Source organism: Haliaeetus albicilla, chromosome 13 (genome assembly GCF_947461875.1).
Source record: "Haliaeetus albicilla chromosome 13, bHalAlb1.1, whole genome shotgun sequence".
NCBI classification, from domain to species: Eukaryota; Metazoa; Chordata; class Aves; order Accipitriformes; family Accipitridae; genus Haliaeetus; species Haliaeetus albicilla.
This window is the reverse complement of record NC_091495.1, coordinates 7433769-7460671: the sequence shown is the minus strand read 5'-3', so window position 1 is coordinate 7460671 and position 26903 is coordinate 7433769. Positions and strand designations below refer to the sequence as shown.

At 38.1% G+C, this 26903-nt stretch overlaps 1 protein-coding gene across 1 annotated transcript in view; it reads left to right on the top strand.

Moving 5' to 3' along the window:
• Window positions 1-23293, top strand: part of CNIH3 (cornichon family AMPA receptor auxiliary protein 3) — a 52827-nt gene extending 29534 nt beyond the window's left edge. Inside the window, exons 3-6 of the mRNA XM_069800055.1 lie at window positions 689-736; window positions 17740-17852; window positions 20348-20491; window positions 22467-23293. Of these exons, the coding sequence (XP_069656156.1) occupies window positions 689-736; window positions 17740-17852; window positions 20348-20491; window positions 22467-22494 (333 nt within the window). The 3' untranslated portion in view covers window positions 22495-23293. The remainder of the gene's footprint in view (window positions 1-688; window positions 737-17739; window positions 17853-20347; window positions 20492-22466) is intronic.
• The last annotated feature ends 3610 nt before the right edge of the window (window positions 23294-26903 follow it).

Genomic DNA, 26903 nt, shown 5'->3' with positions numbered 1-26903 from the left:
ATAACACACTGATGTTTTCAGTTGTTGCTATGTAGTGTTTAGACTAAGTCAAGGATTTTTCAGCTTCTCATGCCCAGCCAGCGAGAACGCTGGAGGGGCACAAGAAGTAGGGAGGGGACGCAGCCAGGAGAGCTGACCCAAACTGGCCAAAGGGGTATTCCATACCATGTGATGTCATGCCCAGTATATATAAACTGGGGGGAGCTGGCCTGGCAGGGGGGGATCACTGCTCAGGAACTAACTGTGCATCGGTGGGTGAGTGGTGAGCAATTGCATTATGCATCACTTGTTTTGTATGTTCCAATCCTTTTATTATTATTGCCATTTTATTATTATTAGTAGTAGTATCATTATTATTCTCTTCCTTTCTGTTCTATTAAAATGTCTTTATCTCAACCCATGAGTTTTACATTTTTTTCCTTCTGATTCTCTCCCTCATCCCACTGGGTGGGGGACAATGAGTGAGTGGCCTCATGGTGCTTAGTTGCTGGCTGGGGTTAAAACCACGACAATGGGTAAATCATTTGGCTTGCAAGCAGTAGGTAAGAAGTGAATACTATCATTTCAGGTTAATAATGTGTTGCTTCCCTACAGCCATTAATTATGATCTTGACCCATTGTAATTGTAATATATTGTCTTTAATTTATAACATCAGCTAATCTCCTTTTTCCCACTTTTTCTTGACAGAGAGAGCGGCTGAGAAATATTGAGCGTATTTGCTTCCTCCTGCGAAAGGTAAGCATAAACTAGCCTAGAATTTGTGAAGTTTATGAGAATTAAAGCCATTCAGTGGTGATGTGCATTCATTTTCTCTTTGAATGATCCTCACACTCCATTGATGAAAGGCTGGATTCTGCTGCAGAAGTGGAAGTTATGATGACCTTGTAAGGACAAAGTAAGACAAATTACGAAAGGTTAACATAATAGAGGATTTCTGGATAAGAAGTGAAACTTCAGAACATCAGCCCATTCATTTTGGAACATGCTTTTCAAAGGTGGTGAATCATTTTGCAGTTGCAGCTTGAGGTGCTTTTATAGTCCTATCAACTGATGATATTGTACTGCAGGCTTTAGAAATACCCTTTTTTCAAACAGTGGCTTACTGTTTGATAAACTAAACATTTTATTGGCTACATATTTAATGTTTAAGTTCTTTAATTGGCTGAATAGGAAATTTAATACAGTATTTATTTTAACTTGACACAAGAGAGATGCTGAGTGCCTCAGTTTCTCAGGGATTTGAAAGAGCTGATAAATTGTAGGATTGATACATTCATGGGTTAGTCATCTGTAGCTTGAAAGAGAGTTCGTAAACACTCATTGTTCTCCTTACTCTGTCCTGTTGAAGTCAAAATAATCATAGTTCCAAACTATTTTATTCTATATATTCAAGTTTCTATAAATTGCTATCATCAGAGTAGTAATGAAGCCACCTAAATTATTCTCATTTTTGCTTAAAAAGGTTATCACTGAAGTGTGGACTGCTGACTGCATCCTAATCAAGCTAAGAACTAAATTCAGATATGTTTTTAGGAAGCTGATGGCCTCATCCTTAGAGGTTTTGGGAAACCAGTGCTAGGGATTATTGGTTTGGGGTGATCCAAAGGTATAACTGTGACTCCATGCAGAATCTATGATGATCAGTCAGAACCTGAGTCGTATCTGTTTGGCACCGTTATGAGCATGTGACTGTTAGGAGCCACATTTAAGTACTTTCTTAGTCTGTTTATGACACTAGGGGTATGAAAATAAGAGAAAATACCTATCACCAATAGCTTTCCATTTTATCAAATAGGCAGCCAGCCAATTTCAAGTTGTGTCCCAGTTTCTTTGACATAAAGCAACTGGTGAGTGGTAATGTATTAATATATGTGAGCCCCATGGGAATGCCTTGCCTGCATCAGTGTTTAATTTTTATTGAGCCTCAGCCTCACTGTGAAGAGCAGCAAAATGGAGCATTTTGGCTAATTACAGACTCTGTATTCATAAGGGATTGGCTTGCTTCTGGTTCACTTAAACAGTTTGTTAATTCAGCCCCTTCTTTAAAGATCTTTGAGGACACATTTGTTTTAATTGAGAGATTATATGCAAGAAGAGGAAGATACAATAACTACAGAGATTTGTAGTCTTCAAATCTGACAATCACTAAAAATAGCTTTAGTTTATGTAGTATAAAGGATTCGCTGTTGGGGAGAATTCTGGAAAAACAGTAAAGAATTGGGTGCCAGCTATATGGGTACAGGAAAATAGTAGTTAGGATGCTTTCAGCAAGCACTAACTATATCCTTCATTATAACATTTTGTGGCTTTAGGTCTGCTTCTCTTTCTGTGAAACAACAGCGAATCTGTTTTCCTATGTCTTGAAGTCAGTTCTTTTAAAGAGATTTGAAAACAGTGATATCTTGCAATTTATGACATTAGAACTTAATGCTTTAAGATCTACTGTAAATCTGTTTTCTAAAGAGGTTATAGGTGGGCTATTGTCCTGGTTTCAGCTGGGATAGAGTTCATTTTCTTTCTAGTAGCTGGTATAGTGTTATGTTTTGGGTTCAGTACAAGAAGAATGTTGATAACACACTGATGTTTTCAGTTGTTGCTAGGTAGTGCGTAGACGAAGTCAAGGATTTTTCAGCTTGTCATGCCCAGCCATCAAGGAGGCTGGAAGGGCAACAAGAAGCTGGGAGGGGACACAGCCAGGAGAGCTGACTCAAACTGGCCAAAGGGGTATTCCATACCATGTGATGTCATGCCCAGTATGTAAACTGGGGGGAGTTGGCCTGGGAGGGATTGCTGCTCGGGGACTAACTGGGCATCGGTGGGTGAGTGGTGAGCAATTGCATTGTGCATCACTTGTTTTGTATATTCCAATCTTTTTATTATTGTTATTGACATTTTATTACTGTTATTATTATCATTATTAGTTTCTTATTCTTCTTTCTGTTCTATTAAACTGTTCTTTTCTCAACCCACAAGTTTTACCTTTTTCTTCCTGATTCTCTCCCCCATTCCACTGTGTGTGGGGGAATGAGTGAGCAGCTGTGTGGTACTTAGTTGCTGGCTGGAGTTAAACCTCGACAGCTATAAAAATGTGTTTGGTTTCATTATATCCTAGCTTTAGAAGGGGTTCTTGGGAATTATTAGATGGGCATACAATATGTCATATAAATCTGATCCCAGTGGGCAAAGTGTTTCTTAAGGATTGATTTTCGGTTTTGTTCTCCAAGTATTTTGGAGATATTATTAACAAACTGCGACCAGGTATGCAATATGTCCCCAGATATTATATAACTTATTTACATTTTCCAAAATAGAATGGAGGATGTAGTTGTTCTGCAGCCAGACATCTTCTGATATTTGGTTTGGGGAAAATGTTACTATATAATTAAAACAAGCAGGGATCACGTGAAGCAGATGTATATGGTGCTGGCATCTGAACATGCATGTACACGAGTCCATGTTTTTATGGTGCTATAGAATTACATTAGCCTACATTTTCTGGTTACTGGAGAATGATTGGTTATGTGTAAAGAAGCTATGAACTTTGTATAGCCATGGTCAAATCTCTTCTGAAGTAAATGAGAGGAAGGACTTATTTTCTGAAGCCAACACAAAGTGAGGTTCTCTCAGGATACGGGTATCTCATTTCATTCAGTGGTGTGTTTTGAGGGCTTTGTAGCATATATATGGGTTCATGTGTGTGCTCATTAAACTGTTGAGTGTCCATTGTGTGGACATTGGTGCATCATACAAGTGTTATGTGATTCATGTAGAACATACACTAGTTTTGGCAAATGCTATGGAGTCTGTGCTCTCTTTTTTGCTAAACTGGCTTTGTTTCTGTAAGGATATGATTGTGACACACTACAGTGCTGTACAGAGGAACACAAACTAGTTGTGAATGAGCTGTCTTGAGCTAGTGGAAGCAGTACAGTATACAGCAGTACAGGCTTCTTGGGCTCATTAGCCCAGCTGAAGAGTGGCATAGGTGAGGTGTGCCATATAGGTCTACCATGGGTTTTGTGAATTAAATATTTTGGTGGGTTTATTAAAATATATTCAGTTAATGGTGACAGCAATATTATATAATTGTAATTGCAGTTGTATTTCAAGAAATCTATCTATCTGATTGATTCCTGTTAGATATACTTATTTTAGCACTAAGGGCAATTAGGAAGTTCCTAGATTGAAACACGGTCTATTTCATTAATCAACCACTGTAATATTATTACTTTAACTTTGAGGAAATGTAAATTAAGTTGTGATTAGGTTATGCATTGTAATTTTTGAATTAATCTGATAAATCCTTCCTAAGGAGAAGAGTTGATTGAGTTTGCTTCCTGCTCAGCGAATGTACTTCAGACTTCAGTTTGCTCATGCCGAACACTGCTGAACAATATAAGTGACCTTTCTCAAATTATCAGGAAATATTTGTTTTTAAAGCCCATTATGCTAAAGTAAGAGTGATTTATGAACAACAAAACTGGAACTGGAACTTACCTGGGAGGGAATTGAGGTAGATAAAAGACAGACTTTTACTTATTTTCCTACTGTAGTGGAGCATTTTAATTAAGTTAGGCATAAAATTCATAAAACTGCAAGTGTAAGAAAATATTGTACCAGAGCTCAATCCTTTTTCTTGATTTTATTTGGTTGGGTTTTGGGGTTTGTTTTGGGTGTTTGGTTTTTTTTTTGCAAGTCCTGAAGGGATGATTGGAAGAGAGCAAATTCAGCAAGAAATCTAACCACAGGCAAGGTGACATTAATCTCAAAGATGTTCCAGATGAACTTGAACTGTCTTGAAAAGTACAAATAGGCAGATAAAAAACCCTGCAGGGACAACTTTTGAATAAGGAAACTTAGCTGGTTCAGCACTCCAGTACTAGCACTAGCAACAGCAACAGTAGATTGTAAATCAGGAGCTGGAGTGTTTAAAACAAACAAAAAAAACCCCAAACCAATTCACCTAATCTTTTTTGAAGCAAGTTTTAATGTTTTACTTAGGAGGTTGGGGGTTGCCAGTGCTTCGTCTGTTCTAGTACTTTGTCACTGGTTTCCAGTGGAGCTGGATCTGTGGTAGTCGTGGGGGAAATTTATTCTGTACTCAATAGTTCTGGTGTTTACCAGATTCAATTCTGGTTTTTATTACTCTGCAAAAATAAAATAAATCAATATTTTAAATTTATATTCCATAGTATATACCCTAGTACACATCACAGTTATGTTTTACTGTATTTACAGGTTTTGGTAAATAACCAAAACCAATGTTACCTTAAATAGCAATTTTAGAAGACATTCCATTCAGACTGAGATAATGTAAATAAAATGTAAAACCTAGTGAGCATAATGTGTAATTCCAGACACCTGAGTGTCTGCATACAATTTTGTTTTGATATGTTTCCATATTTAAATATTCTGTAAAAAAAAAAGTCAAAATTACTTACATGTATGAAAGTAGCAGTAATTCAGAGGCATGAGTAATCAGAAGCTTGAAGGGTTGTGGGTTAACACCACAGGTTCAGCTGTACGGAGCATTCCAGGGAAGAAGATAAGGCTTGATCCTGTGTCTGTGTCATGCCTGTTTGTCAGTGTTGAATGCACATACTCAGAACTTGAAAAAACCCACGATATGTTCAGTGAAACATTACTGAGCTGACTGGATCAGCTAACAGGGAACAAGTTAGCTTTTTAGCTTTTCCTTAGTAGCAGATGCAGTATTTTCTGAGTACGGAGTTCTTCTCCTTTACATGTAGATAAATATTATGAGAAGTCAGCATTTTTACAAAGTAGCACCATCTTTCCTTGTTTATCCTTAATTAGCTGACATTTTATTCCTGCGTATTTTGGACTATAATACACCCTAGAGTAATTGCCACATGAAATAATTTTTGTACTTGGACCTTGTTAGGTTCCAGACCTTCACCTACCAGTAACTCCTACGAGTCTCTGCATGCAGCAGCTACAGTGGACATACCCCTTTGGAGAGTGTCAGGTGTCACAGTAGCTGATTTCAATTGACTAATCATATTTTTTTCTCCTTGATAAATTTGCTGGTTATTATAATGATCACTCCTTCCATTGTTCTGCCTCATAGTCACTGGCAAGCCTGAGATAATGTGATGGATTTTAAGTGTGTGTTTCTGGATATGTCAGTTGATTGCTTCATCATGGATTTAGGGATTTATAGATGTGCAACATTCTTTTAGCCAGTCTGCAGGCTGATAGTCATTAGCAGAGTACTTGTGTAAGCCTATAGCGTGGTTCATTAAGACGCTTAATGTAAGGTTATATAAGCAAGTTTGGCAAATGTGATGTATAATCACAAGAAATTTTTAAAAAAGTGATGTGTATCCATCCATATGTAAGAAGGAATCATCCTTTCTTCCTAGAGTTGAAAATTCTCATAGGGAGAAACTACAGCAATAAGACAATTAGCTGGTTGCAGAACTGGGAATAACAGCGATAGTTTTACCTTTTGTAGTGCTATAAATTTTTTATAACCTCAGTAAAGATGCTTTAATTCCTCATTTAGTTACACTTGACAGAAAAATAAAATGTTGTAGCATAGCCACACTAGAGAGATAAGTCTGCAGGGTAAATACATACCAGGTTTGTGGTATGCATTATATTCAGCACCTCCTAACCAGTAGTCAGCATTTTATCTTTGAAGTTTAGGTACTTGTGTTATCTGAGAGGAAAACAGAATTTTTTAGGCTAGTCGTAAGGTGGTTTTGGACTGTGGAAATAGCGGTGATATTGTGTCTCGCAGGACAAAGAGGATGAGGTTTCCAGAGTTCTGATAAACTGCTGCTGTAACAAAGATCACAAAGAGAACAAAAAATGGCACCATGTGACATTTTTCCTGTTAGCAGTGATTGTTACAACAATGGAGCACATGAACTTTGTCCACTCTCATTAGAGACCAAAGAGTTCATCATTGTTACTGGTTTCTCAGTACATGTTATATTTCTTGATGTATCTAATGCTCTCTCTTTTCATACCTCATCAATATGATGAAACTGCTGAGTTTTGACAATCATCTGGGCAGCAGGAAAACTGTCAGGAGACCCTTCCCACTGAGTGACTAGGAGCATAAACCCTAATCAAGAGACAATGTGATAACTTCTGAAGAATTAATATAGAATATGTGTATAGAAAACATACTGCAGGTACCCAGTTAGTTATTCAATGTCTCCCTGTGACTCAGTGCAATACAGAAGCTTGCACCCAAGCAGGCATTGCTGTGTATAAAATAATTTAAGTAAATACTATGTATTTTTAAGTAAATACTATGTATTTTTAAAATTATTTTTACAATCTCAAATGCCTTTTTTTTTTTTTTTTTTTTAATCTTTGCACTGCAGTTTAGTTTAGTGGTTCAAAACAGAGTTGGTTTATATCAAAAAACTTTCTGAACGTCCCTGGATTTAGGAAGGGTTTGACTTCAAGTTTGACATTCATGCTTATCATTCATCTCTAAGACTGAACAACAACAAAAGCAGCTGTGATCACCCTCTGTGGGCACTCTCAGTCTTTCCTTGACATTGACAGCTTGGAGCAATCTCTGGTTATTGCTCTGAGATGAGAAATGTATTGATATTCAAGCATAAACCCATGTGGAATAGACCTGGACTTAGATTTGGATTTGAAGTACTTGTAATTTAGACACCATTTAGATAAAAACTGTGTAGTGTATTGTTGGTGGTTATGACCAGATATGTCTCAATTTGTGTGGAAATCTCCTGGTGAAACTCAGGAGAAATCACAAAGGTCAAACTGAATAGAATGAGGGGAAGAAATACAAATTTTTGATTAGGCAATTCAACACATGCCTTCATAGCACTTCACTTGAGGTAGTAATGCTTTACTCCTTGGAAAATCATCATCTTCTTCCCTTTGAGTTTAGCCATTACTGGGAGAGGACTGTGTCATGAAGGAAGGTGGCTGGTACATATTTCCAAGAAGTCAGGGTGCCTTTTGATTGGATTGTATTGGATAGTTTTATCAAGATCTGAACTTTCTATTAACTGGCCTGATAAACAATACGAATATGAAACCGTTGTTCAGTAATCCTTTTTTTAGAGGTTTAAACGTATGATCTGTTATTGGGACTACAGTGATATTCTGAATTAACATCATATGAAAACTCTTCACGTTTTAAAGTTGCCTTCAGTAATTTCAAAAGGGTGGTTTCAGGCTGTTCTATTTCTCTTCTTTCTGGAAGAAAATATAATACAGGAGCAAATCTTCTTTTGTTGTCTTTAGGTGGATATTCTGCTGTCTTACGTTTGTCTTGCTCTTTGAATTTTGCAATTTTTTTTTTAATTTCCATAGTTGGATACTTTGATCTTTTAAAGGCCTCTGTTGTGCTTCAGTCAGAGGTATTTTTCAGCAAGACTTGGCTCTCCTTTTCTGTTATGTTTTCATTAGTGTTTGTGTTACAGCAGTGCTTTCAGACTTGGCTAAAAAATAAAGGCTTATTGTGCCAGGTGCTACAAAAAACACCAACAAAATGAAGAGCATTTGTTTACGCTCACAAGACATGTACACAACAGGAAAGGAAAGGTTGCGCGGGTAATCTGACGATAGAAATCTTGTTTTCAGACAGCTACTGCGTTTTCTTGTTAGCAGGCATAGTCTGAATCTGATTTTTAATTGAAGCTAAACATTTGTGTGCTGTTTTCAAGGGCTCTGATGGTTCATTGAGTTAATAGTTGGATATAGTCTTTAATTTCTACAGCAGCTGTTCAAATCCAGCCCAGTCTGGAGTCAGACAAACTACTGTAGTCCAATTGATGGCTGTTGGGAGTAAAATTATCTTGTGTCGTATGCTTAGAGACTTGTGATGCTTGCTCTACTGCAATACTAATAAACATAGACAGTATGATGAGGTACATCTCTGTCAACATCATAGGGAGTATGAGCTACACCCCCCTGCTAGACATATGCACACATAATTAGCTCCTAAGCTGCCTCAGAAGAAATTCTAGAGTTTGCATGCAGGCGCTGGAATAAAGGATATTGCTGTTTCTAAAGCATTAATTAGATCTGCATATTTTGTAGGATGTAAGGATGTAATGCTGTATGCATTCTGTCAGCTAGGACTTGGACTGTAATTACAACATCTTTCATAAAACTAAATTCATTTAATTTCTCTTTTGTTTGAAGCAACCTAGGGCTTTTTAAAGTACATTAGACTCTGAGCATGTGTGAAAGACATAAACTGCTAAGTGTATACTTCAGTACTCAGTACTTATTTGAGAGATACAGCTAAACTGCTATTGGATGATAAAGCCAACTTTCATCTGGCCTTCAGAATGGTTCTGACAAGGTATTTTTATATTAGGAACAAGTAACTTTAAGGATAAAATTTGAAGTTAGCTAAAAATGTATTACTACACAGTTTTTAGTTTATGGAAATCATAACTTATGGATGAGTTCTTTTTAGATAGTTTTGGTACAGCATCTCTTGTTAGTCAAAAGAGGCATGAGATAAAGCAGGGCTGTCCTTAGGTTGTACAAGCGAAAGAAAGAAGAGCATAGCTTAACAGAAGAAGCGGGGATACAGGAAAAGCAAGTAAAATATTTTTAACTGAAGTATTATACACTTGCATTAGTTCTGTGTTCGTTTAATTGTCTTCTGCAGCTTGCCTAAAAGAGGATGGAGTTAACATATTGATAGGGATTCACACTTGGTAGAGATTTTGCTTGTATCTGGAAACATGAGGGACATAATGATTTTCCCTGAATCTTGCAATAGATTTGCAGTCTAGACAAAACTTAGGCCTTCAGTACTTCTGTTGCTGAGCTGCCTTTTCCTCTTTTGCACTCTCATAGGAAATTCACTACAGATCATCTAAAAGCTTCTCTCCTTCCTTCTCTTAAGTCTTTTCTGCCTACCCTTTTGTTACATTTATTATCTGTGATGTGTGGAATGTGATAAAATGGGGCTGTGCCCTATTCAATTAGTGTCTTGGGCACCCACTTAGTTTTAATTTCATCAGAAAGAGTGGAACTTGACACAGTAGCTATTTTGCAGAACTGACAGTAGAATTGGGACCAAAGAGCTGGCAGGATTCATACCTTCTGCACTAATAATCCCATAAATGTTGCTTGACTAGAGATAGTGCATCTCTTCTTCACACATTTTATTGTAAATATATCGGGGTCATATTTACTAGAAGGATATTACTATTGCAATAAAAATATTGAACATAATCCCTTTCGTCCTTTCCTTGTATACAGTACCGTATCTGGAAAGAAAGTCCTTAAAATAGGACTTAAGAACTTAGAGGAAGTATAGTATTTCTGGCAGGCAATTCATTCACTACTGATGCTTATTTATTATGTGCATTGTGCCAGCACTATTTTTAGTAAAATTTAAAAGTTCCTGAATTCAGCACTTTTCCAAAGTTAGAACATAACAACTGTTACTTTCAGCAGTCATTACCTAAGGATGTCTGTGTGCTTACCTAAGGATACTGAAAAGGTATATCCTGCTGTGACTGCACAGGTATTCAAAGCAGGGGTAGCTCATAAGGGGAAAAGCTACAAAACTATTGTAACAGTGAAGAGTTCAAACTTGTGACTCAGTCAAAGTTTGATCCTTACCCCCCCCCTTTTATTCTAAGGAGGAAGGATGATTCGCTAGTGTGATGCCTGATGGAAATTGAAATGTTCTTTGAAGGGTGATACATATGGTTATTCATAATATTATTACTCATTAAAATATTTATGTATAAAACTATTTCAGGTTAACCGACTGTATTTTGCTGTTAATCTCATCTTTTAAATGTTTATTCAATAATCAAAGTGGCAAACAAAGTATCACCCTGTAATAGATGACCTCTTGCTTTACAATTCAGCTTCTTCCAGTACTGTTCTGGAGGATGTGTAAACATATGTCCTTACACTATCAGAACGTCACAAGTAACAGCAGAATAAGGCTGAAGATGCGGCAAAAATTTACATGAGTAACTGTTGCCTGTAAGTACTCCTGAGAGCAGTATGCTTCTCAGCTGCTTGGGGTAATGTACTTTATGCATCTGTTCCTCAGAGCTGTGCTGAAGATATTGGCAAAATTTGACTTGCTAATGGACTGTGTTTGCTCTAATTTGGTAGGCAATAAAGTAAATATTTGCATTTTAATAAAACTAAAGAAATTGGGGTTAAATCTAATGTCACTGTTATGTTTAGCAGAATGTTCATTGTGGATTTAAGTCAGGATCAGACCCTGTAAAGTCACAATGCAATTACAAAAAGCAATATAATACCTAAAAATAGAGTGCAATGATTTTACATCATACCTGTTTGTGGATGAAAATTGTTTCTGCTGGGAGTTAAATGTCCTTGCTTGCATTTAGATGCTGATGTTTTCAATAAAGCTGTTAGAATAGCAGGGCAGGGATTGTCTTTACCATGTCTGCGCTGTACCAAATCTGCTTCCTCACACTGACAGTCTTTACATGCCAGATACAGAAACAGCCCTTTAGTGAACACTTAGTTTTCAGCATTTATGAAACTGTCAGTCTTGGGCAGACCCCTGGGAGAAGGCCTGTGCCGTGCAGATGGCTGAACTTCATTTTAATGATCACTGAGATGTTCTGCATTCATAGACCTGCCTGTGAAATGAGAGGCTGGTTTTCTAGATCCTAACAAACAGCTGTGGTACTAATTGTCATTCTCACCAGTATTGGGCAAGCAGACAAAGATGGCATGAGCTCTTAGAATAACCCAGCTACGGGGTGTCCTGGCTGGTTGTGTCTGAAACACAATAGTGAGCTAGGGCAAGACAGCGTTTGTTACCCTGTTTCGAGTCAGTGTTGTGAAAATTAGAGAAGTTCACACTCCAGGGTTGCTAACCCAGCTTCTGTTACTGGTTCTGAATTAACGTTAAAAGAAGAAAGGTTGTGAAGATATCTCCTACCCCCTGCTGAGTGGAAAAGAGCAGTTCGCAGAGGAGATACACTTGTAAGATCACAGCACGTCTGCCTTAATGACGTGCCTTGCAAGGACGGGGCGCTTTTTGAATTGTGCTGGTGCCCTGCAGGCCTTAAGAGTGGAGAAGTCTTTTTTTTAATCTGTTTCATAACCTCTTTACCTGTTGGCTGTTATGACCTCCCGTAGGCTCTCCAATATAGAAATATTTATAGATATTCTTGATTAATGTCCCATAAAGACCTGATCTTGCTCTGTCACTCTTGTTAAAGTTATTTGTATTATGACAAAGCTTAAATATTCTAGTCATAAACTAGCTGCAGTGGAATCTATAGATTTTGAATATAATTATCCCCATGTTGCAGAAGACAAAAATGAGACAATGAGAAGTGAAATGATAGGCCTAAATATAGACATGTTTAGTAGCTGAGATGGAAAGAGCATCCAGAAATCCTGTATTTTAATATTAGATCTGGTACTGTGTTACAGATGGTTATGGAGTGCTTTGTGAGAATGATAATTAAGTTCTTTGTGTTATTCATTTCATTGTCTGGTATTTGTGCTGTGGAGTGACTTATGTTCACATCCACTTAATACTGTTTAAAGAAATTCCAGTAGTGCATTAGAATAATGAAATTACCTTTACAAAGCACTGGCTTTGTGCTGCTTTGCTTCATTGTGGTCCGGAAAGGTGGAGGGGTGAAAACACAGATGTTGTATCCTTTCTTTTATTTGTGCTCTGCATTTGGTCCATAACATTGAGTCTTGCATGCGTGCACCATTGCTCTCCCCCAGATAAAATGAAAAGCTATGTATGTGAACTGAGTATGTTCAACTGCAGGTTGTTCTTTTCATAATCTGGAATCCATTTTCCAGACGTTTTCTTTTCAGCTAGTTGCATACATCTACACAGCAAACTGCTAAATACTTCTAGAGGTTTGCATAACATGGTTTTGAATTACTTAAAATGCTTTGGTTATAGGTTTGTGTTACAACAATTCTAACTACGCAACTGAATTTCTAAATGATTGCTAAAAGTGACTAGAGAACAGAGCTTGTAGACACACAAGCAAGTGTGGATTTTAAAAGAAGAATTGAAGGAAATTGAACCTGAAAATTTGGACTGAAAACCTTAGTATATTTATTTTGGCAGCATTGTATTGGGCTCTAGGGCAGCCTTTCAGAGGAGATTTTGGAAGTCAAGTAACTCAAATAATTTAAAGTAGATTAGAAAGATACACTAGAAAATATAAATGGGAAGCCTTCCTGTATTTCAACAGTAAATTTAATGTGTTTCATGTGTTTGATCAATGCAAGCAGTATGTTTAAAACTCTTGCAAATGTTAAGATGTATGGTCTGTGTGTTTAAGTTATACACAGTTGACCCTACTTCCTTGATTTGTGCAACAGCAGGAGCAAACAGATATGATTTGTTTCAGTGTATGTACATTCCACATACATGCACAGTCTGGGCTAATAATGCACATGCTACTGGTATTTTTCTGTGTGTTTCTGCTTTCTGTTTTTTCACTTGCTTGCACTACACTTCTGACTTTTGTGGTCTGTGTTGTTCAGTTAGGAGAATTTCAGAGTCATTAAGTAATTGTCTTCCTTGGGTCTCACAATGTCATTTCATTCAGCAACTGATACTCGCCGGTAACCCAGGTTAGCTCTGGCAGGCTCCTTTAGGGTGGGCTTTAAAGTGTAATTAAAATAACTCTTGTGTTCTGAAAACCTTGGGTACATCTCCATCCCCTCTTTTCCTGCTACCGATGAGGACCAATTCTACATGTCAGCTTTAGCAAGGGATATGGTGGAAAAAAGAAGCAAAGTGAGCACCATAGTGACAAACTGCAGCCGTCCTTTGGTGGGAGTAGGTGCAGTGGCATTAACCACTGCAATAAAGCAGCATACACTTAGGTCAGGCCTAATTTGGGGCCCTGGAGTGATGCCATGCATGCGTGTTGTTTTCAGTTTCTTGTTGTTTTTACGTTGATGGATAAGGGCTTGTGTGTTTGTAATGTGAACAACTTGTTTCCACTTGGGAAATCACCAGAGCTCTTATGTTACATGAAGGAGATTCAGCCTCCACTTCCCTTTGTTTTTTTTCCTGCCTTCGGTGGGAGGAGAAGGCAGGCATTAAGAAGGGAAGCTATCTCAGCCTCTAGTAGCATAAAGAAGACTCTTGGAAACACTGGGAAGGGTAGAATGTCTAATGGCTGGCGGTTTCTAGGTACAGTGTAAAATCCGTGGTGACACTATAGAGGCTGGCATGCACAGGTGGAGACTGATGTAGACTTGGAGTCTTTTGGGAGAAGAAACAGCAATTCTGTGAGAATTACTATTATTGTGTAGCACTCAGGAGTATTGGTCCTAAGCAAAGTGCTGGAAAGAAGCATAAGGTCTTGTCATTTCAGTGGCTTAACAGTGATTGGGAAAACAGTTTGATTCACTTGTTGTGGTTGATTTTCTAAGCATAAGAATTCAGTAGCACTGATGAAGGGAGATTACTATTCCTACTACAATATCTTCCCAGTTTGGGTTTCTGTGAGGTATTTTATGTGCCCTGTTCACTGGTGAGACAAACTGTAACAGTCATTCCCTGTAAAAATATATAATGTTCTGTAAAAGCAAAATTACATTTGAGAAGGAGGTATCCATGTGTAATAAACAGAATGAGGAGGAAAAGTACTGACAGGAAAAGATGGGTTTATCTTTTGTATAAGAACAACGGAAAATACTTATGAAATTGGAAACTGAATAAAAGATTTAGGACTGAGCTTCCCGAGAGATGCCCTTCTGCAGCTGCAGTCTACAGAGGTCTTTGTATTCCTATAAACACAAAGAAGCGGCTGACAGGTGCTTAGCTTCAGTGCTTGTTTTCCCATGCTTTAGTTCAGCCAAACCTAGATGTCTATACACAGCAAAGCCTGCCTTATTTTCTTTGGAATTAGAGGGGAAGAATCTATCTACACGTGCATGTATATGTGTACTACTTTGTATGAGGATGTATTGAATATTTATGATGAGATGGTAACGATACGAGTATGGTATCTACTTAAGATTTTACATTTTAAATGCAAATGATAGATTGTGAATAAGGATTTTGAGTATTTACTGATATGGATATTAACTATATATATCAGAGCAAAACTTAGAAAGGTACAGTAGTTTCTTTCCCTTGCTTATGTTATAGCAAAATATGTTTCTGATTAGCAGCATTTTGGTCTAGAGGCTGACTTCCTTTTCAGGCTTTCCTGTGGTTTTCCCCAGGTAAATGTCAGCCAGCAGAATTTCTGGTAATAAATTTGTAATGCCATTCATTACCTTTGGAGTCAACGTGACCAAGTTGCAGTCCTTAAGAATTGTGCTGCTTTGCCAGTTTCTCCTTCAGCTCTGTGTTCTGTAACCATCTCAAGACGTAAACTTGACCTGTGTCAGAAAGCAGAGGTCACTATCTGAATATCAGGGTGTTCCTGGTTCAAAATAGAAGTATGCTGTTTATATACTAATGTGTTTACCATCTGACAGCTTCATATGCCCTCCCGGGAATGAATTAAAGGTGTTAGTTTAATTCCTGTTGCGCAGCTGTCTGTATCACAGAAGTTACTATTGCATTTGAGTACCTCAGCAGGAACAAGGATTGACTGTTGCTTGTTTCTCAGGCAGCTTTCTTCTCTCCAGGAGCTGAATCTGGTGTTTGCTAAAGTTGATTGAAAGTTTCCATTGGTTTCAGAGGACTTTGTGTCAAACCGCAGAATGACTCTTTCAGCCAAGAACTGAGGCAGTGTTATTTTTTTAGTTACTTAGTTATTCAGTTTACTTTTCCTCACAAGCTTTGCTGTTAGTGCCTTTCTACACTTTACGCTTTCAATTCTCCCACCTCCTTTTAGATTTAGTCTCCTAGGTAAATCACCTGAATATGAACTGTAATTGGCTTTGCAGGCTCGGCTTTGTTTGCTTCTTTGCATGAATTCTCTTCAGAAACTGCGATCAGCACTGATCCTTTATTTATTTATGTCCACAGGAAAATATCACTCCAAGAATAGGGTGAAGAGATATAAATGACCCATTTGTTGTTCTATCAGAAGCATAGGTAGATTTAATTTACACCAGAAACTGTGACTGGAAATGAAACTCTTTCTGAGAGTCCACTGCTTCCTTTGTTTCCTTTCTAGCTTCACAGGAGATTTTTTGTTTTGTTTTGTTTTTTAAGCTCTGCATAAATTTTCACCATGGGTTTCCTTCCCTGTTATTACCAGCCAGCCCACTGATCAGGCACCAGGGTTGTGTTCTTGCTACGTTTGTGGATTGTGTTGGAATCAGAAATCAAATATGTGATAATGAATGTAATATGCTTTTAAGTGTTGTGATGTTTAGTGGGTAGACGTACATCATGAAGACCTTTCTTGTCTGCAGTTTGTGATGAAGATGAATCATTCTTTGGAGAAAGGTTATAGTCATGTTGTAAATCACATTCTAAAAATGAAAAAAAAAAAAAAATCCAGCAGTGATAAATAACTACCATCTGGAATCTGAACTATATAATTGTATTATGATTTGTCATCCACATAAGATAAGCTTTTGAGAATGTTTAAGTTGAAGGCGTAGACACAGAGATATCCAAATGTGTTAACTACTTCAAGTAGTGAAGTTAAATGAAAGTAAAAAAATAAATGTTCCATGTGAGGTGGAAAGACTCCTAGAACCAAGAAGATGGAATTCATTGTAGCACAGCTGTATGGGAGTAGGTAGGCATTGGGAGTAGCTGCATAGTAGGTTTTACATGTTTTAAGAAGTAGGGCTCACTTTAATTATTTGGCAGATAAAAATGAATTTACACTGAAAGAAGCCCCTCAAATGCTTTTCGTGATTTAACTGGTAGATGTAGCACCAAGGTGCAGCAAGGGATGCAGATGAACTGTGTATGGGATTGTCTAGCTTTGAGAAATATATACTGCTGGAAATCAATCTCTTCTATGACGAAGAAAAGAAATAGAGATTTCTGAGAAAAGGCATTGGAAGAAAACAAGAGAAGAAAGCAAGCTAAGAAATGGGAAAGCAGTGAAAAAAGCAAAATGCCTTTAGAAATAACTACTCTGAATCAACATCACATAAATTTCTGCTTCTGCCAGCTGCCCACTCACTTTCTCTTTTAATAGAAAGAATCATCTTGGATCTGAAACAAGTAGTATGGGGAGCCATGGATTTACTAAGGAAGTGAGTTTCCTGTCTTAGTAGGTTTTAGCTTGCAACACTGACTTAGTAATGGATTTGATCTCTTTAGGGTGTATATATAACATATCAAAATGTTAGAAGCAGGCTTTTATTTTTCCAAGGATGCTCCTCCAATATAGAAGTGAAGCTTCAGTAGTAGCTTTATTATTTCCTTTCTGAATGTATCAGTAATGAAACTTGGTTCTTTAAGAACTCTTTTACAGACATTCATTTAGTCTCACAATGCTTCTGTGAGGGAGGCAGTAATATAATCTACATTTTGTACACAGAAATCTGGAGCACCAGCTAAGACAGTAAGTGATTTGTCCCATGCCACTCAACAAGCACCTGGAGTACAGCCATGTCTAGCTTTGGTACAGCCATGGTTAGAACCTGAACAAACCTGGCACTGCATCTTGTGCTCGTTGCTCATAGCCAAAGCTGTCTGTCAACTGAGGTATGTCTAGGGACAGACACAGATACACAGGAGACTTGCAGAGATGGTTTGTTTTCCAAAAACTGCTTAGGTGACTAAAATTGAAGAGGTGTTTTACTGACATCTGTTATTTCTGTTCCTTTCTTTTTAGCTGGTGTTGCCGGAGTACTCTATCCATAGTCTTTTCTGCATAATGTTTTTGTGCGCTCAAGAGTGGCTCACACTGGGGTTAAATGTTCCTTTGCTTTTTTATCACTTCTGGAGGTAAGCCCATCTTTTATATGCTGACTGCTTGTTAGCCTTATTTACCAACTCAGCACACACGCAGATTGTATGAACTATGAAGTGCAGTGATAGGAGTATAAGCAGCTGAAACTTAATGTTTCCAGAGAAAAAGTATATATTTTTCATGAATGTTTAGGATGGGTAAAGAAAACATATAATAATATAAATGTGGCTTTCAGTTACTAACTTAAATCAATATTCCAAAGGGTGTCAGGATGCACTCACCACAACTGAATGAAAACTTTGAAATGAAATAGGCCGGAATCTGGAAGTGGAACTTGGTGAAGTTCTAAATATTTCACAGATAGGGAGTTGTAAGGCAGTTCATATCTGAAAGATCTTGGACCTATTAATTCAGCCCTAGCAAGGAAAACTTTCCATTGGAGTTGTGAAGCAGACTGGGCAGGTTGACAGAATTTTGCTTCTCATGTTCTTTAGCAGCTTTATGCCTTTTTTTTCAGTATAAAATAAGTTGTTTCTAGCTGTAGAGTAGAGAATTTCTGTTCTGCAAAAGAAGTCTCTCTCAGAGACTCTTGGAGTAGAGATTGCAGTAGATGAAGAACTGTTGTCTTCACCCTGCCCATGTGAAAAAGTGGGGAGTGTTTCTGCTCTGGATCTCCACTGTGTGTTTATATTCACTGTGGGGCTTTCAGAGTTGATCACGTTAACACCTGCTGTTGAACAGCTTTAATGTTTTCTGGACAAGCAGTGCAGCTGCTGCTGCTGCTGCTGCATCTTCCTCTGCATTCTAGTGGAGGATCAGCCTTCTGTTTCCTCTCAATAGATATCAGTTTTTGTGGTTGTCAATCTGGAGTCTTCACCAGTTCTGCATTTCCATAATGTTTGTAAAAGCACAGATGATTTTTGTCTGTCAGGGTCTCTTTGTGTTACAAAGATATACGTGGTAGCAGATAGCTCCTGTTGCGAAGGAGCTTGAAGAATAGTTCTGTAAAGAAGGCAAAACCATTATCTCAACCAAGAACTAAAAAGTAGTAGCTTTCTTACACTATTTTCTGGAAAAGCTTGGTAGTAATGCAGAGTCATACGATAATGTATGTTATTCAGAAGTTAGAGTGCCAGTATAGTTTTCAGAAAGCTAAATGAAGTGAAGCTACAAGTGCTTTTCTCCCTATTGGTTAGGTGCAATAAAAATAATAATGTTTTATGGTGCTGTTTTACTAAGGGTTAACAAGCAAAGTGTGACAATACTGGTTTAAAAAGCTTTTAAAAACAAATTTAAAAATTTATATTTTATGTCCGAGATGAAAATGGTCAGACTCTAAATAATGATATCAACCTTTGGAGAGAACTTTTGATTGTCTTTGTTTCCATGATTTTCCATATGCCTTGCTACAATTACTCCATAATTTCTTCTGGTGTAACCACAGACAGGTTTGGGTTCATTGTGTAAAGTTCTGCACAAAACCTTGGGAAGATACTGTGTGATATCTTCATCCCAATGAAGATAATTGAGCAAGTTTTCACCTGTGGTCTCTGTAAAAGAATTTATAATGTCATTAGAGATTGTGAGTGGATGTGACTAATATTGGAAGGGAGGAAGGCAAAGTTACTGTGAGAATGTTTATTTTCAAACTTTGCTGCTTGTCACTTGTTTGGGGTTTATCTATCTATCTATCTATCTGTCTGCTTATCTATCTGTAAGCAATCCCAGCAATCTTCAGTGTTTACATTACTGTTTCAAAGCAACAGAAATAACAATATTTCATCCGGTTCGTGCTGATCTTAAAGCAGTTCATTAACTTTGTTGAGGACTTTTTTGGTTTGCTTTTTGCTTTTTACTGCAAAGTACCTGAGACAAAAGCTCCTTTGCCAGAACAGTTCTTTTGTCAGGATTTTCTCAAACATCCAGTCATTGCTGAGAATAATTAGAAATTTCTCCTATGTCAGAAGAAAAAACATTTTCAAATTAAATTACTGGATGATAAATTTTTGAGCAGTGCTACATGTAGAAAACATTAGTCAGCCAGCTCTTATATTACTCCATATTGACTTTTTTCCTTTTCAGAGTTGGAGGAACTGAGCTGTGAGTTGGTTGAGACTGTCACCTTTCATCATGTCTGAAATCAGTTGTGTAGATGCAGTTAAAACCCAGTAATCCTTCCTTCATGCTGTGATCACAAGCCACCACATATTGTAAATCACAATATGTAAGTTATTAGTGAGTAAACCAGAAATAACTATATAGGAAGGCGGAATGTTTCAAGCTAAAGAATCAATAGAACACAGAAAGTCCACGTTCGTGAATTGCTTGATTCTGTAAGAAAGGTCTGCTTAGACTAATGTCCTGATTTTAACAACGTCCGGAAATAGAGGCTTGAAAAAGAGAGGAAAATTCCTCCTATATCATGGAAGACAGTTGTCTTCTGAGCTGGTGATCAGGATGGTGTATATCTGCACATATTTAATACATAATATTACAGAGTCATTCCAGATGTCTTCTCCTGCTCTTTCAGGTATTTTCGCTGCCCAGCAGATAGTTCAGAGCTAGCATATGATCCACCTGCAGTCATGAATGCAGATACCTTGAGTTACTGTCAAAAAGAGGCCTGGTGTAAGCTAGCTTTCTATCTCCTTTCCTTCTTCTACTATCTGTACTGGTAAGTCTGGTCATTTCATTAAGGAAGTAGTAGCTGCTTTTCATTTGACATGTGAAATTGTATTTAGGAATGACTGGAACCAATTGGCCCATTTCCTTAGTCTTTTAAAACTTACTTCCAATCTTGATTCAGGGAAGCATGCCCGCTTACAGCAGCTGTATCTGCTGACACCTCAGTACAGAATATTAAGCATTTATCTAAGGCCTGAGCCAGGCCCAAGGCCAAACCAAAAAAAAGATTTTGCTCCTCTGCATAGACTCTTAGGAGGGGTGAAATAGCAAATGTTATGATAATGGCATTACATCAAATAAAAATGATAATGTTCTTATGATTCAAGACAATCATAAGAAAAATACTACATCTGCTGGTATAGTGGTGCTCAAGGTGGTAAGTAAATGGGTAGGTAGATGGCGGCTACAGGCTCCCTTTCATGACAGGGTAAGCCTGTGCGTGATCCAAATGCCTAATTTGAGTACGTTCTTGAAGATACACACCCCAGTTGTGTGTTGTTGCTCCTGCCCCTTTCAGCTGTCAGATGTCCTTAGTGCATAGTAACAAATACCCAGTGCAAGAATATGCAAGGATCATATTTAAGGTAAGGCCTTGGCAGAATCGCTGTGCTTTTAGTCACTCCTGTAATCACACCATAAAACTACTTGACACCAAAGGTTAACACAATTTAAATGGAGGTGTTGTTTTATGATGCCTTTCTTCCACTCCTTCCATAATGTATTTGCATAGAGTGCCTCTTCAAGCCAGCCTTGCATGCAGTAATCCCTCTGTAAGGGAGGTTTGTATGCTGGTGGAAGAAGATAAATGTTATTTCTCCTTTGATTACTGGTCCGTTATCTGTTCTGTTGTTCCCCATATCTTGAGGAGTCATTGCTGCAGGTTGTTGTATCTCAATATTACTTTTAAATACTATTGAGAACAAAGTTTTCTGCCCACATGTGCATGTGTGTGTGCCTGTGTCTTCATACATGAGAGAGAGAACGAAAGTAGAAGGGCCCAGACTCACAGAAGTTCAAAGGTGCCTAAGTCACACTAAGATGGATGGGGCATGAGAATCTGAGCAGGAGTTTAGCATCCAGCAGCTTTGTGGGTTTGGGCTGAGTGCCTTTGCCCATCACTCCTCTTCACGAGGCTGAGAGTGGAAAGCATGGCAGTTATGCTAGACAAGCTCTGTTGGTAGTACAAGGAGAGATGGCAAGGCATGGCTGGAGAGAGAAGCATTTTAACCCCACATTTTTATGTTGGCTAAAAGACCCTGTCAAAGTCAGCTATGTAGTGTGGTCTAGCATTTCTGCTGGGACTCTACCGTTGTGCAGCTTCCTCTGAGCCCTGCTTCCTTCATTCTAAAATGTGGCCATAATCCAAAATCCACTGGCTGGTGCTAAATAAAATAGTATTAATTACATTCAATTTTGCTGTGCTTTCCTGGGTATTGTCAGAATTAGAATTGCTTTAAAATGGAGCCATGGTAATATACTGTGATTTCTTCGCTTTTCAGAGTTGCATTTAATATGTATGGATTCACTCCAGCTGGTGTCCGCATTTTGTGTTTCTTCTACTGCATGGAGTTTTTTCCAAAGGAAAAAAATAACGCAGTTTCATGGGAAACCTTGCCTGCCCTGCTGGGAGTTGCTGGCTGAAGTTCTAAAGATCAAACACGCTAAAGCAAAATGGTTTTGTTTCTTCACTGTTCAAATTCAGACATCAGACTGCACTTTAATAAGCTCAAACACAGCTTGTGGTGCAGTAGGATGTCGATAATGAATTTGTTATTTCTTGAGTGCTTTTTGATACCCATCTTGAATACACCATAATTAAGATGCTTTAGAGAGAAAGAATGCAAAGGAAAGCACAGGCTATTACAGTCAGACTTGAGGAACAGACAGTAAAGGGTTATAAAAATCAAAGTGCTCTGTATGCTTCAAAAGGATACTTTCATATTGTGTCTTTCTTTTACATTCAGTATGATCTACACTTTGGTGAGCTCTTAACTGAAAGATCATCATTAAAGACTGAAAACAACAAAGGCTGGAGGTACAAGGACAAGTGAGCCAAGTGATGCATGATTAAAAAAAAAAAGCAACGAGAGGAAAACTTTGAACCCAAGAAGTAAATAGAGTACATGAAAGAGAGACCCAGCAAGAAGAAGCAGAATACCATGGGAGAATGGCTGAGTTAACTGTTTATCTCCTGTTTCTCATTGTGTTGAAGTAAATTACTTTCAAAACCCAAACAAAACAAAACAAAAAAATGCAACAAGGTGGGCCAAGTTACACAACTGTTCACCTCTCCAAGGATAATGCTGCTTAGTTTAGTGGATTCATTATAAACTGTAGTCCCTACTGTCTTCCAGGGAGCAAAGTTTCTTTTCTTAATGACTGTTCTGGACTGAGGAAGCAGAAGGCAGTATCATCTTACACAGAAAGAACAGCTGTACAACGCATCCTGAAAATGAGCACCGCCTGGAGTTCAGATAAGACGTGTGACTGTTCTGCAGGGATGTTCACATGACACTAATCAAACAGAGATGTCAGATCTTGTGGAATTGCATCAGTGGTTTTTTTTCCACCCATAACAACAATAACAAAATAATTTGCAGTTGCACTGTTCTGTTTTCTAATGATACGCCATTCCTATAGGTCAACATCCAGTATATTTCTGTACTTTGTGGTGCACCAATAACATACAGTGATATGTATAAATACATTGGGTTTGACCGAATCATGCCAAGCACTTACCAGAATAGTATTCCTCTGACTGCAAAAAAAAAAAAAAAAAAAAAGGGAGGGGGGTAAAAGCTACATATATTAAGGAGGATTGTAACATAGGTATTATATTCATCACAATACTGGGTAACAAAATACTGGACCAGCTAATCGTGGTCTGTAATTCTGTTTTGCAGCTTTATTTCCACTGTCAAATTTAAACTGAAACAAATATACAAAAGGTTTTTGTCTTGTGTGAGGTTTGTATTGAAAGATGTTCAGTTTTTCATAATTTAAATGTTTTTAAATTTTATCATATAATTCTCATTTAAATTCATATATGTGGGCTGTATATCTTTATATATATGTATATACAAATACACATCTACATAAATACTCAGTCTATTTATATCTTAGGTTAATCTGTTTGATTGACAGGTCAAAGGCATCAAGTGTCCAGAACTGCTGCTAAATATATTTCAGCACTGAACCTAGTGGACCAGGGCTGGTTTCCTCAAAGTCACTAAGGTATTTCAATGCAGCCACTGGTGCTCTGGGTAGTAGGCAAGCCTGTAAGATCAAGACTAACACCAGCGCATGCACAGAGACCACTTGGATCTTGCATGGTGAATGAGCTAATAAGGTATGTTGCTACTAGAGATGCTGCAGAGAGCAGTGCAGAGAGGCCCATCTGTACCCCAGCTTGGTTACAGCTGGTCTTGTTAGCACTAGCTCATTGCTGATCCTGCAAAATTTGGTCTAGCTGTTGAGAGCCAGTAGATTGTTCTTGTACCAAACTCTGAGGACTTTTTAGTCTGGGCACAGGACTTCAGCAGCAGAGGTGCAGTCTTACATTCAGCACTGCCTCTGTGCTACCTACCCTGTTTCAGAGCATGGTGCAGAAGCAATGACTGAGTGGAGTCATATCATGTCTGGCAATGTCCAAACTGAGCTGGAGTTACTGCATGTGTACAGTGCCAAGACTCTTTCTGGTTTGATCTGGCTATGTTAACAAAATCAAATCCTGTTAGCCTGCAAAGCACAGTTGCTGCGTGCAAACTGTCTGCTCCTGCACCATGCCAGCTCCCAAATCATGCCTGGGCATTGCTTGGAAGAGTGCTAGCCAGTCTCTGGTACTAGAAAGTTTCTCTGCATTTCCAGAGTAAATTTATTTTTGGGTAAATTATTCCACTTGCTTTTGAGCCAACATTAGCCTAAATACACCTTCTCTCATGCTGCTTAAGACTCTGATATATAGAGAGAGCAGTCCTTTTCAGCCTCCATTCTGTTAAGAGTAAGCTGTCTCTTCTTCCATTCTCCCATAGCACTCCATTCTCCATGTCTTCTTTAAGGGATTTCTCTGTTGTCTTTCCAGTCAAATTAATCTTTCTTAAGAGTGGATGATCACAGCTGTTCAGAGTATTCTGGAGAGTATCTTATCCTAACTAGTCCTTACTATGAATGGACAATGAAAGCTAACGTCCTCGGTTCTTTCCAATAATGCTTGTTCAAAAAAGTAATCCTACTGCTCTCAATAACATTTTGCTTCTCTTCAAGAAAAATATTAATTTAACATCAATGGAAAAATGGTTTAATATGGGGATACTTTCACTTTCATTGAATTTTGTGAAGCTTGTCCTGAGCAGAAATAATTTACGAAATTGGCCAAAGCATTAATTGGAGTAAGTTTAATGTAAGGCAGGTATCTCTAACCCAGAACTCAAGAGTAATGAGACCTTCTAAGGTGTCTGGCAGTATCAAGAACCTGCTAGTGCTGTGGACCTCACAGACAGTGGAGTAAGATACAGCCCTCAGCATGTTCCTTGCTCTGTGTTGTTACTCTGCAGGTGGGTTGCAGTATCTTGCTGGGTTACTCCAACAGACTTGTCTGCAGTCCAGTACCAAACCGTTATGTGGTGGTGCTGCTGTAGTGGCAGGTAGACTTCAGTACCATATTCATATTGGTATTCAAATTAGTAATTTTCTTACAATGACAGAATTGTCTCCCTGGATTTGTCAAAGGGTACAAAAAACCCAATTTTTTTTTCCTGAAGTCAAATAGCTCTGTTATATAACAGGAAGTGTATGATTACTGTAAAAAGTCCAGAAATTTATCCTGGATTCTTCTGTGTTGTGGCTGTGTGGTCTGTCCTCTGAACAGCTGTACTCACGTACAGTGGATGTTCTCAAGACCAGATTTGTCATTTTCTCTGTTACGCTTGCCAGCCATATTGTAAGAGAAGAAGCACAAACAGAGGAAGAAAGTGTGAGAGATATAAGGTATCTGTAGCCTTCTTAATCCCTGGCCATGTATCTGGCTAAACACAAGCTAAGCATACTTTGACCAAAGCAAGGGAAGTAAAGAACTGCATAGCTGTTGATGAAGAACAGAAAAAATGCTGTGATCTTTAGTCACAAGGCAGTCTCTTCCCCATGTCACACTTTTAAGGGAGAAATCATCTATGCTATCCCTTTTGTCTCCAGTTCCTCCTTGCTGATTGGTGGAGACTAGAGATTTCCTCCCCAAGCCTGCTTCCTTCCAGTCTCTTTTCCTGGAAGGGTGAATGTCATTACTTAGGAGCAGCAGTTTTCTTATCTTACATGCTCCGGTGATGCAGATAAATCCCACAAAAGTCATATGAAAACTCATCATCTCCCTTTGCTCCTTTGAACAGGTGTGCAATGAGCACACACTTAAATGAGTATTCATTTTCCTCATTTGCACCATCTGTAAAGTGAGAGTGGTGACACCTAGCTTGTTAAATCTTTCCATACATATAATACTCTTTTTTTTTTTTTTTTTTTTTAATAACTGTTGAATCTGCCTAAAGGAAAAAGATAGGAGGTGGAAAAAAACATGAGAGGATGAGACCTGAATAAGCTGCTTACCAAAGGGGTAGCTACACAGTGTGCTGGCCTGTAGCTGCCTGTTCCTGGAAGGGATGAAAAGGCAACCCTGTTGGCAAGGTGTTGCTTGGTGGTTCTGCCCGTCCTATTTATAGTCAGGTAATTGCAGTAATGCTGAATAAAATTGTTACTGCTATGACTGTTTCAGTTTCAAATACAGCAAATCAATGCTGATAGCAGAATGCTTCACCTACAAATAATTAACTGCACTTAAGCTGTCAGAAATGTTTTTCCATCTGTTTCCTTGGGCCCTACTCTTTCTTTTGCACTAAGCCACTGAAAGTGGAAGAAAAAGTTCTTCAACCTACACCTTCTTACAGAAACTGCATTGAGGTTGTTATGATCTGGCACTGCTGTTGGGGTCATGATTACTCATACATCAGTATGGGTAATAGTAATCTATTGCTTTTCCTTTCTCCATTCTGTCTCCATGCAGATATTTTTGTAAAAAAAATTTTTTACAGGGCATGGTCTAAAATCCTTGAATTTTCTGGAGATTTTCCATTGTTTTCAATAGACTTCACTTAATGTCCATTACTGTAGAGCTACATGGGAAATAGGTTCACACTGGAAAGTCCCTAGAGTTTTGCCAATAGGGATCCTGTCCTTTAGATCTTGATATCACATCCATTTAGCTGAATTATGTTGATGGCAGAGGAACGTGCATTTTAGAGGGCTAAGTGTAACATTTCAATGCTTGTGCCAGACTGTCACAGAAGGTCATACCAACTTGGTAAAAATCTGGCTTCATGGAAGTTAATTGAAATCTTACCTCTTATTTCATGTGA